Source organism: Malania oleifera, chromosome 10 (genome assembly GCF_029873635.1).
Source record: "Malania oleifera isolate guangnan ecotype guangnan chromosome 10, ASM2987363v1, whole genome shotgun sequence".
Taxonomy (NCBI): Eukaryota; Viridiplantae; Streptophyta; class Magnoliopsida; order Santalales; family Ximeniaceae; genus Malania; species Malania oleifera.
In genome coordinates this window covers 6,503,877-6,516,419 of record NC_080426.1, presented here as the reverse complement: position 1 = coordinate 6,516,419, position 12,543 = coordinate 6,503,877, and the positions used below count along the sequence as shown (strand labels likewise).

The 12,543-nt window shown below is 36.7% G+C and overlaps 2 protein-coding genes and 1 pseudogene across 2 annotated transcripts; 2 read left to right on the top strand and 1 right to left on the bottom strand.

The window, feature by feature from the left end:
• Positions 1 to 1,358: 1,358 nt before the first annotated feature.
• On the top strand, positions 1,359 to 4,919 carry LOC131166196 (uncharacterized). The gene is made up of 6 exons (XM_058124532.1): positions 1,359 to 1,875; positions 2,649 to 2,724; positions 3,167 to 3,339; positions 3,494 to 3,572; positions 3,704 to 3,756; positions 4,428 to 4,919. The coding sequence occupies exons 1-5, from the start codon at positions 1,705 to 1,707 to the stop codon at positions 3,718 to 3,720; spliced, it is 516 nt and encodes a 171-aa protein (XP_057980515.1). The 5' UTR covers positions 1,359 to 1,704; the 3' UTR covers positions 3,721 to 3,756; positions 4,428 to 4,919.
• Positions 4,920 to 5,245: 326 nt separating this feature from the next.
• Positions 5,246 to 5,335, top strand: LOC131167194 (U6 spliceosomal RNA; annotated as a pseudogene).
• Positions 5,336 to 9,014: 3,679 nt separating this feature from the next.
• On the bottom strand, positions 9,015 to 9,862 carry LOC131166195 (uncharacterized). Its single transcript, XM_058124531.1, has one exon. It carries the CDS (start codon positions 9,704 to 9,706, stop codon positions 9,155 to 9,157), a length of 552 nt encoding a protein of 183 aa, XP_057980514.1. The 5' UTR covers positions 9,707 to 9,862; the 3' UTR covers positions 9,015 to 9,154.
• Positions 9,863 to 12,543: the final 2,681 nt, after the last annotated feature.

Below are 12,543 nucleotides of genomic sequence, written 5' to 3'. Positions count from 1 at the left end.
TCTGTTTCCAGTCTCCATTTCCCTCTCTTTATTATTTAAATACCATTCTAAATTCAGGTCGTTATAGGTTAACTCGCCCAGTTGACCCAAAATCGGCGACGATTTTTCTTTGCTCTCAAAAACCGTCTAAGATTTTGGTCCTGCCAGCTGAATTCCTTCATTTTTCTTTTGTTTTTCTTTATTTCTCTCTTTTGAATTTATTTTCTTTTATTTTTTGGGTTCAAGTTTCTACATCCTCCCCCTCCCTGTCCTTATCTCTCCATTTAACTAATTGAAAATTTGAAAGTTCCATCCAACCCCCACCCCCAATGGTATTCTTTCTTTTTTTCTTTTTAATTTATTGGGGTTGATTTCAAACATCAATCAATCAGATTGAATTGACCAATCAAATTAATGAAATGCAAAGAATGACATAGGTTCACATCCCCCCCCTCATAATACATACGCACACAACATTATCTTATATATTCTCCCTTGCAAGGCATCTTGACCCAGTTTGATTCCCCCAAGCCTCAATGCGTTTCATGAGATATGTATGTTGAAACTAATTAATTAATTAATTCATATTAGTTAGCACCCAAAGGGAAGAAAAAAAAAAATTAAAGCAATAACATTTTCACGATACACCCAAATCTTCTCTCTCTATCTCAGAATATATATAAATATTCTTGAAATACAAAAGAGAGGTGGTGTAGTGAGTGAAGTTGTGAGGTATATGGTCTAACAGAATAAGCCCAAGTTGGGGGAGTAACAACCTTATCCACTTATCCATATCATCTCCCAACCCCCCATGTCTCATCTTCTTCTCTTCTCTAATACTCGCAAATAGCAACCTTCCCCTCCCTCTCCCCCTCACATCTTCGGATCATCTTTAACTCTAATTCCTACATGGGAAAAGGCAAAATTAATGGTCAATGCGCCGCCCGACCTTACATTACCAACCAAAGCTAGGTCAGACATAGGCTGGATGTAGAGAATATACGCACCACCCCTCTTCCCCCTCTCTTCCTCTCTCTCTCTCTCTCTCTCTCATTCACACAAGTATCCACGCAGGCACCATATACACTTACATGGAAAGAGGGCCACTACACGTGGTCACAGGGTACCCATGGACACGTGGCGGCACGGGGTTGGAGCTGGCAACATCTCCAATTGTGCTCAGGCGATGTGCCCACGTGTCAGCGTATCCCTTTTCCCGATTTGTCCTTAGCTATAGAGAACTAAAGAGAAATGGAGAGGATAACCACGCCATGCATTGAATTGAACCCAACAAGAGACTAGATAGAGATAGAGATAGAGATAGAGATAGAGAGAGAGAGAGCTTTTTAATGAGGGGCACATGGAGTGATGAGGCCCTTGTTACTTGTTAGGGCTTATAAATATAGAGGCGACGGTTTCGCTTTCTTCACCTCGCAGAGCCTCACGTGCTTTCCCGTGCCTTCCCCTTTCTTCCTCAGTTTCTTTCCCTCTCTGTCTTAATTAATTAATTATTTAATTAATTAAGTCCCTCAGTCTCAGTCTACAACACACACACACATATCTGCGGTCCATCTGTTTGTTTGTTTTCTCGGGAAAATCTTATCCTGTAGGGTTGGCTTTTTGCCCTTTTTTCGGTTTCTGCGTCGGTGGGCCGTTGCAAGTTTTGTTCGTTGGGGGCGTTGGCTCACCCAGAAACTAATTAAAGCTTAAATTAATTCGCTATCAATGGAAAACAGTAGTACTCCCAAGAAGCCAGGTCATCACCGGAGTTCGTCCATCACCGCCGCGCCGCCTCCGCCGTCCAAGTCCAACTTCGCTGTTGAACTCTTCGGCCCCAAGGACCCTGCGCCGCCGTCCTCCTCCGTCTTCGGCTCCCTTTTCCAGACCCCGTCCGCGGTACGTACCTACTTATCACCTTCTTCAAATTTCGGTTCATCCTTTTATCTTACATTAATGTTTTTGGCGACGAGTTCAACTTCTCTTGCAGATAGTCCTTTGCCGTCGGCAAAGTTGATATCATTAGGTTTTGTGAAGCTGGTGTTTTCCCAAATTATTTTTTGTTGGGAAACCAAATATTTTTGTTTTCACAGAAGGGGAAACTGTAAGATTTAGTCTGATTTGTTTCCTTGTGGGAAGCTATCTAGCATCCTAAAAATATCAAAATTACAATAACTCTGTTTTCAAGAGCAGTTTTTTGCGACAAAAAACTACTGCAAAATTGATCATCTGGGGATCACAAGGTTAAATTTTTTTAAGAAGACCCAAAGAGAGAGTTTTGAAAATTAAAATTAAAACAAAAATCAAGTTCATCGCTCACTGCATGTTTCCTCTCTCATCATGGTTTTCTTTTCTTCATAAATTCTGGAGTCAATTAGAGTATGAAGCCGTGCAATGTAAGATCATATATATATGACTGTTAAATATGTATATAATTGGTCTCTGAATGGAAAGTCTATGTTCCTCCACACACGCAACATATATAATATACCATATAACATATAATATGTAATCTCCGGGGGTTGCCTTCAACTAATATGTATCGTTTTTCGGTAAGTTGGGCGGAGAATTATATATGGTAACGTCTTCTTGGGATTACGTATTGTGTTTTAAGACCATATTTTCTTTACTTATTATTATAATTGTTTTTTTTTTTTTTTTTTAAACTTTAGGGTCTGGGGACGAGCTCCCAATTCAGAAGGCAGGATTATGGAAATCAAGCTGGAGACGCGCAATATTGGAAAGAAGGTTTGTGTTTTTGTCTTTCCTGGGGAGCCCCGTAATTTTTGTTTCATTCAAAAAAACACATAAAGAAAAGAAAAAAGCACGAAACGTGTATTTGGAATGAAATTTTATATTTATATGTATAGTAATTTATTAGTAAGTTGCAATAGCTTTGGCCTTTGTTACCCAAAATGGAAAGTACATGAAGGAAAGAATAAAGCTTAAAAGTATGTTTAGGTTTGTGAGCCTGTATTTCATAAGCCTCACGTTTTAATTTATTTAAATTTAAAAGAAACTAAAAACAAAATTTATTGTACAAAATAAGTTTTGTTAGTTCACAATGTCTTTTAAAAAAAAAAAAAGGTACAAAAGGAAAAATCTTATATATTTTATGTTTGGGAGCATATACTTGAAATTCGGAATTGGAGAGAGATACATATAATTTAAATTGTTTTAAAATGTTCAGATAAGAAGAAGGGGGGCAGTAGTAGTACTAGCGCTGGGGGCAATGGGAGCAGCAAGGACAAGAGCGGCATTTACAATTGTGAGACGGTGGGGCCATGCCATTTAAGCTCGTCCATCTACTACGGTGGCCAGGAAGTCTATACCCCTCCCCAAACCAATGAGCCCCGCCCTCTGGTTAGTTTTTATTTAACTTAATTTGACTCCAATATTTACAAGCACGTGATATTAAATTAATGCTAACCTGTTACTAATTAAAGTTGCCCATATCCATTATGTTGATTAATCCACCAATAATTAGTATTGCATTTTCATTAATTTTTATTGGCAGTACTTTAACACTCAAGAGGAAGGTGACGATCCAAACGACATTAGTTCACACAAAGCTTCCAGAGGAAATTGGTGGAAGGGTATATAACCTACACATACATATTTATATACTCGCTTGCATTGCAGAAATGATTTTATCTTTTTTGCTATTGCTTAGTTATTAGTTTCGATTTTTGTTTTTTTTGTTTTTTTTTTTTCTTTTAACATGCAGGGTCATTCAACTACTAAGACCTGGCCTCTATCCTAATTAGCTAGGGTAATAAGGTATTTCATTTTTAACAACGCACTCAAGGCATGGTTCTTTTTATTAATTATGCACTCTCGTTAGATCAGATATTTTACTTTAAGAATAATAATAATAATAATAATAATAATAATAATAATAATAAAAAAGATTAAATTCATTTTTTGTTCTGTTTTCTGTCAAATCAACTTCAAAATGAAAATTTATTCTCCTACAATTAAAAACTAATAAAATTAAATGCTAATGATATTTAAATTTTTTTACTTTACCATCCTCTACATATATGATGAATTGATGATCACCTTCTTTGATGACCAAAGATTTAAAAATTAAACAAATTTGCTTCACATGTTTTTTTATGTTTCAAATATACCCTTAAATATAAAATAATAATAATAATAATAATAATAATAATCCTCTTAGTTGCAGTGCATTAACAGTTAACACATGAAAATTTTTAGTCTTTTACTAACACGAGATTCCTGTTTTATATATATTAGTGAACTAAGTTATATTCATTATGAGATTCCTTTGTTAATGAATTTATTATATACGCCTTGGTGTATGAGGATAAACTCCTTGGCCTCATTTTTTATTTATTATTATTATTATTTTTGGCTAAGTGACAAAGTACTCCTTGGCCTTGAAAGCTATTAATGTTGCATGTGTCTATGTGACCGTGTTGTTGCAGGAACTAATATGAGAGGATGCATGGATCACCACCCTTCAATAATTATAAGATACTATGTAGCACATGATATATATATATATATATATATATATATATATATATATATATATAGTCGGTGAAGTAGAGCGTAGTATACAGACTACCTACTTACTATATATATCTATACAGTTGTCCAGACTAGCAGTGTGTACGTATGGTCGATGGGACAAGGGTTTTCCTTATCTCTGCATGTCATTTTGAACTCCGATCCTCTGCCGCTTGTTAATTTATATATTTACACACATATATATAGTAGTGGTGAGAGTTTTAATTAGCTAATATCGTGGTCACTGTACACATAGAAATGTATAATTTTCGTGTGATACATCTTTTAGACGAATGTAACTATGTAAGTTGGGGACTATCCATATGGATATGGCCCCTCATCTTCTTATGTAATTGCACTACTTTGCATTGTCACTTACTATTGTGTACGGAGACTATGGATTAATTACTATTCTGCTCAAAATACTTCATACTCACAAGCCCACAAAGGAATTTGAATAATATCTCTTCACAATGGGGATTGATGGATGGAGCAGGAACATCAGCACAGGGCTCCAATTCCCTTCAATTACTATATATGTACGCTTGTAACCCCCTAATTAGTGCAGGCTGCTGGAGGAAAATGAGTCAGCCTTAAAACCCCCCTCGGATTGTCTTATTCCACTCTTGTGCTAAAGATATTTAATCTAATGTAGCCTAATCAAGCTATCAAAACAAACGCACCTTAAGTCGCTTGTCTATGCCAAATCAGGTATTCATCCATTTCGCGCCTCGTCTCTTTGGAGACATCCGATAAAATTGAAACGATACAGAGAAGATTAGCAAGGGTGACACGCATAAATTGAGAAATGGTCCAAATTTTTTCAATCCATTCTGCTCCTTCAACAGGCTATGGAATAATGAATTGGTTGGTTAAATAAAGGCCATTTGGACATCCCTTAACCTTCCTTTGTTTTTGGTTAACTCCCACTGGGACTGTTACAATTCCGTCCCTGCCCTTTTCCTCTCTTTGGGAGACTTACCTCATTTTCCACGAATGCAGGAGGTGAAGGCAATGAGCTCCAGACCACTCTCCCATTCAAGTATTGAGTAGCATTCGACGTGTTCCCATAGCTCCCCCCACACAACAATCCCCTCACCGAGAACGCATTTACTAATTACTAGCCAGATCAATTTGCAGTCTTTAGGCTTCAGGGGAATCTGTAGTCTGCTAAAAGAGAATGAGAAAAAACGGGGTAAATGAACATGAAATGAAGCACAAAAAACATATATATTAAAGAAAAAATAACAGAAATTGTACAAAGAAAGAATTTTAGAAAGTGGATGAGGTCATACCTTCATGACTTGTTGCAGCATTTGGGAATTGGTCACAGCAGCGTCTAGAATCTAGATCGACTCGGCACAAAAGCTTTCTGGATCTTGTGCCATTAAATTCACCTGAAGGCAGCCCTATATAGAGACTTCATCATTCCAATTTTGTGCTGCTAATGCCAAAGGACCCAGCTTCCATGCTTCTTTGTGAGGACGAGTCTCCACGCTCACCATCCCCATCATTCCATCAAACCCAGAACTAATGCAAAGAACCACAACAAAACCCAGAATATGCATGTGTTCTTCACTATGGTGCATAAACTCTAACAAATCCATTGGATTTATACCGCTTAAGGTGGCTCAGTAGGTGCATACCTATGCGTGAACCCCTGACAAGTCATAGTAGAGGGGGCACTAACCAAACCCTTTTATTTTTAGTTGTAGCTGCACTTAAATACCTACGTTCAGCGAATGATGGAAAATTATCTGGCTACTTTAAAACCAATGAAGGCTAGTCCCTGCTAAACAATCACAGGCGTACAACCATTATTTATTTTCCATAATTACCAACGGTGCAAAGAGGGCTTTGCACTAGCAACTGTCCAGCTTAGTAGTTAAACCATCTAAAAAATCAGCCATTCTTTGCATCTAACACTGCCACAAGTTTCCCTAAACCCCATAAAAAACCCCCTCAAAATCCCATTTCATTAAACATCTCCAACGAATTACCATGCTGGACCGGCCAATCATGTAGCCTTACCAGAATACCAAAAATTCATAGGATTGCAAATAATGGGTACTATCCCAAATCTCAGATGACCAAGTGTCATGATCCCACAACAAGCATGTACAAGGGAGATATTTCATTATATATGACAGGTGATGTCTCAATTTCATGAGATGTCTTTTATGGGGCAATCCATGAGGCTAATAGGCCTAAGTGAACAGTACCTTAGCAAAGTTACATTGAGACCGTTACATTTGATATTAAAACCAATCCTAGGTAAATCTCACTTGGGACTATGGATTTATGTGTCAAAGATGATATGGGGAGCTTTTCACTGTTTGACATCAGCCATATAATAGGGAAACCTTGGCCATATAATGATAAATTAAGTCTCAACCTTGAGAGGCACCTTTTAGGAGCAAAACCATGATACCTCAATGGAGCTGGGCTATGATCTTACACTGAGTGTCTACCACCCAATGTTGTGTTCCAGTAGTAGTGCATCATTTCCCAAAAGAAAAACTTGGATCCAGTGAAAAAAAGGGAAAAAGGAAAAAAGGATTGGCATAATACTAAAGAAGGAATGCAAATGACAAATTGTGCCACTCTATAGTGATGTTACACTATTTTTGCATACTTTAATGCTTCAAAGTAGAGAAGGTGCCTCATCCATATATCTCTTTTTAGAGACCATCAGGCACCGCATGGGGCTTTGCCCTCCAAAAATGACACAGCAGAATTGATAAAGACAGCAATGACTCCTTCACTGTAGAACATAGACAAGACAGAACACAAGTTGAATTTGAGTTCTACTTGAGAAGGAATAGATGACATTGATACACGGTAAGTTGAGTTTCTTAACATTTTTCAGGCTGAAAACAGAGAAACTAACAAAAAATCAATTTATTTTTCTGCTTTCATTTTCCCTTCTTTCATTCTGTCAAAATTTTTGGGAGAAAAATCTCATAAATCTAGCTTTACCTCAATAACAAGATTATTTTAAGCTAGGTTCAACTCCATCTCTTAATCATCAAATCAGCGAATCCCTCTCTACCACCCCAATGTTGTGTTTAAGTAGTTGTATATCATTTCCGAACTGGGATCCAGTAAAATAAGGAAAAGAGGATTGACATAATATAAAAGAAAGAAGGAATGTGAATGATGGATTCTGCCCCCCTATCCTGATGCTACACTATATTTTTGCATACTTTCATGCCTCAAAGCTCAAAGTAGAGAAGGTGCCTCATCCATGTATATCTTTTTAGAGAACATAGGGCATCAGATGAGGCATGGTCCTCCAAAAATGACAGGGTACAATTGATAAAGGCAGCAATGATTTCTTCATTGTATAACATGGACAAGACAGAACACAAGGTGAATTTATGTTCTACTTGAGCAGGAAATGATGATACTTGATACGCAGTAAGTTGGGAATTTGAGTATTTGTCAGGCTGAACACTGAGATACTAATTCTCGAAGATATAGTTGCCTCAATGACAAAGATCATTTCGAGCCAGGTTAAACTCCAGCTATTAATCATCAATTATAAGGAAAAATCGGAAAATCGCTCTCCGATCCTCAACCCCATGAGTGGAGTGGGTCCACAAACCAATGGAGTTCATCCATGCTTTCACCCATTCAATTGAATGCTATTAAAAATAAAACTACAAATATAAGGAGATTAGCAAGGATGAATAAAAGAATTCTAGATCAGCAAACTGTTACTGTTACTGCTTGAGCCTTCATTGACTCCTTTCTATTAATGCAGATGTGTGGACAAGCAGCTAAGCTTTTAAACGAGGAATTTTCAAAATCCTGCTCTCCTATCTCTATTTTCAACTCTCTACTCGTCACTCCCTTTACTATATTACAGAAATAAATTTGCAGTCTGACCTCTCCACGACACCATACTTATGCCTCCTAAATCCTAATACAATTCACTGTAGGTATGAAAGCGTACAGCTTCTCTGCTTTCATTAAAATTAACTCATATCATGCCAAGCTTGCCAAGTGATTCACCCAAACAACCATGTGCAATTATTAGAGCATTAAATCCCAAATGTTCGCAAAATGATAGTTGGCCACTCCAGGTGCACCTATAGTTGTGCAGAGGTTGTACCAAGTGAATTCTACAACCTATTCATAAATATGCTTATTTGTCTTATAAGCTGGAAGGAAAATTACTAATTAGTAAGAAAATAAAATTTTAAAATATGAATTTTCTTAACTGCAACAATGAATAACCTACACAAGGGGGGTGGGCGCAAAAACAAAATTGAAGAAACAAAATCGATAAACGTCAATGATGACAAAGAATCCCTTGTCGTCCAACATTTTTGTTTTCCCATCTACAATTCCCACATTACATTCTCCCAATTAACCCCCATCCACCCAGAAAAAGGAGAACAAATTGTTGAATTCCGGAGATCTCGTATGGAACATATATGAATTCGATCTTAGCGCGGGTGCACACAGAATAATCCATGAACACAACTGACATGCTCTTTTAATTAGAACAAAACATCGACATTATCATTTCATCAGTGCGATAGCCAATAATAAAGATACATACGATTATCAGTGATAAAATTCAAACCAGAAATCGATCTTTGGAATTTATCAAAAAGAAAGAAAAGGAACCAAGCTAGCGAGTAAAGGCGTGCAAAACAACACAAACATATACAAGAAGCGCGACGGGAACGAGAATCACGAGCGGAACCACGGCCGCGTAAGTGTATGGACTCCCACAAGCAAGAGTCCCCAACTTGATCTGAGCCACATTGACCAGAGCCAGCATGAGGAAGAGGCACCCGCAGACCGAACCCGCGCCGGAGACGAGAGACCCCACCCGTAGGGCCGTCTTGTTGATATTGACGTGCTCGAGGAGGCGAACCCGGTGAGCGTCGAAACTCCCGGAGATCCGTAAAGCCTGCTTGAGGCACAAGGCGACGAGGCTGGAGAAGAGGAAGGAGCTGAAGGAGTAGACATGGAATGCGATGAGGTCTTCGGCGATATTGTCGGAGGGGACGCAGGCGGTGTCAGCGGAATCGACGAGGCTGTAGGAGGGGTCTTTGGGGTTCCAGGCGAGGCCTACGAAGACGGCGAAGGTGAAGAGGGAGTTCACGTTCACGATGCCGTCGAGGGCGGTGATGTGGATGCTGGTGCCGTACTCCCGGCCAGTAGTTCCAGTCTCCATCGATGGCGGAGGAGAAGAGGGGAGAGTAGGGTTATGGGTCTGGAGAGAAGGGGGAACGCGGTCTTGATGGATGTAAGACAGCCACAGTCCCAGACATTGCTGCGTCTTGCTATTTTTTTCTTGTACGAAAAAGGAATAAAGTGAGAAGGAGACACAGAAGTCGTGATTCGTCGCACTTGGCGCGTTCCCTTTGGTGCACCGTTCACGTGACTCTACATACAATCTACCAATAAAGTGATACTGTGTACACGTCATATATCAAAATATATGTTCAACATACTCTTTACTTTTGAATTACTAAGCTTTAAGCTTGAATAAGTCCCACTTGAACTCAAAAATATTGAACTCAACTCATCTGGAATTCGATTAAGGATAAATTTGTATCAATTAGGTTGTAAGTTTTTAAAGCTCAAACTGGACTCCATTAAGTTCAATTTGATTATAAATTTATATAAAATATATGTATAAAATACAATTATATGATTTACTTAATATAAAAATTATAAAATTATAAGAAACTCAATTAGACTCTACTAAACTCGTGAATAATTTTACAAAACTTAAACTCGGCTCATTAAATAACTCCAATAGCTCAAGCTTGACTTGAACTCAAGTAAAATTGAGTCGAATTGACTTAAAGAGCGAGTCAACTCAAGTAGCTTGCGAGTAGATTTGACTCACTTACTCCCTTCCCAATCTCTTTTTGTTCTTTTATTTTTTATTTTTTTCCTATATTTTTATCTTTCTTGGATTTTCTTTGAAGGTTAATTAACCTGGGTTCTAACCCAGGTCAAGTCCAAGCTTAGGTTTAGGTTAGGGTTAGATTTGGGCTTGAACTGGTTGTGGGGCAGTTGACTTAGTCTAAGCCAGGCCCAAATGGGCTTGGATTCTAAATTCTAGATTGGGTTGAATTGTTTCAAGCCCAATTGGGCTTTGGATTAATTAAATTTTGAAGTGGGGTGAATTGTTTCAGGCCCAATTGGGCTTTGGATTAATTAAATTTTGAAGTGGGGTGAATTGTTTCAGGCCCAATTGGGCTTTGGGTTGATTAAATTCTAAATTGGGCTTAACTGTCTCAAGCCCAACTAGGTTTTGGATTTAATCAAATGGGTTGCGGGTCAGGGCCAAAGGTCAAAGGACTTAGTCTTCGGGTCGATGGGTTAGATTCGGGTCAAGTTGTCCCAACTCTGAGTAATTGGGTATTGATATCCCAAATTTGCGTCTATATTCAAATAAAATTATTTGAATTTAAGCACTAGCTACAAAAATTCAAAATCAAACTAGACTTACCTTTGCCTTCAAATTCTCCACTCTACAACTTCTTCTTTTTATCCAAGCCTCTTGAATTCCCTTCTATGGCACTTGCCCTTCAAACCCAAACTTTTGTCCTTCCTCTTTGCCCAAGCCTTTCAATTCCAAGCCACTACTCAATTCGAATCCTTCAATTTTCAATCTTCCTTCATTTCTTTTATCTCAAACACTCAATCTCTTAGCAATTTTTCAACAAAAGGCAATTCCTTTGCGACTCTCAAACTCTCAATTTTTTGTCTTTCAATCTCAATTATATGTGTCACTCTCAAACCCTATGTATAGGTTTAAGGGAAACAATTGGATTAAATTTGATTGATCAATCAATCTTAAATTGATCAATCAAATCGACCAACCAATTTTAAATTGCTCAATCATATTTAAAATACTAATTAGCTTTTATTTTTTATTTTCCTAACTTGCTCTTTTTTGTGCATGTATGCAAGTTCCAACATAAGGAATTGGAGACTCCGACCATTTTTATTTCTTTTTTATTTTTTTATTTTACTTTTAATGTAATGTAAAAAATAAATTTCTCTGTATTTTTATTTGTTTGTATTTTCTCATTTTATGAAATAAAAATTTGTTTTATTTTATTTTTAATATATGCCCAAACAAAATGGGGGGAGTGGCAAATTGGGATGCATATATCATTGATTTACAAATTCAACATCCATGGAAGAAATATGTTTATGCATTATATAAAGTTTTTCTTTTTGTTTTTCCACTAGTTAAATACTATAGTCATGTCATTTTTAACTTTTAAGTAATCAATCCACTTATTCACAATAATATTGCACAACTTATTCACCTACAATTAATTAAACAGTCATGCTAATGTCACATTTGGCCAAAAAAGAAAAGAAAAAAGGAAAAAAAAATTCTTGCCACATGTCACCATTCGGGATTAACACGTGGCCTCCACTTCTTGAACTGATTCAGATTGGTTGATCCGATTTTATTTTATTTATTTATTAAATTTTACATTGAGAAAGAAATAAAAAAATCATAAAAAATATTTAAAATTTTAGAAAAATCAGGAAAAATATTTTGAAGGTCGGCGAAATAGAAAAAAAAAATTGGATTATTTTAAGCCAAAATAAATGAGGAAAAATCTTTAAAATTCCAAAAAAAAAAAAATAGAAAAAATGTTGAAAATTTTCAAAAATTTTTACAACAATTTCAAAATATTTGGGGAGTTTTAAAGATTATTTTGCTTATAATTTGACATTTTCTCAAATTTTACCTGCGTGTGTCCCTATGATTTTAAAAAAGGGCAATGAGGTATTTTATTTCTCACATGTATTAACTCTAAGGGAGATTTATCTAACAAAATTCCCTCGTTTGGAGGTCTTATTAGACATTCTTGAATCACATTGAGATTCTTAGTCTCCTGTTAATTTTGCTCATTTATTTTTTATTTTTTTATATTTTAAAAGGAGTTAATTAAATATTATTAAATTTAATTTAGGATAATTCATAATTAATTAAGTACCGTTCATTGAATGAGTGTGTAGGGGATACAAATA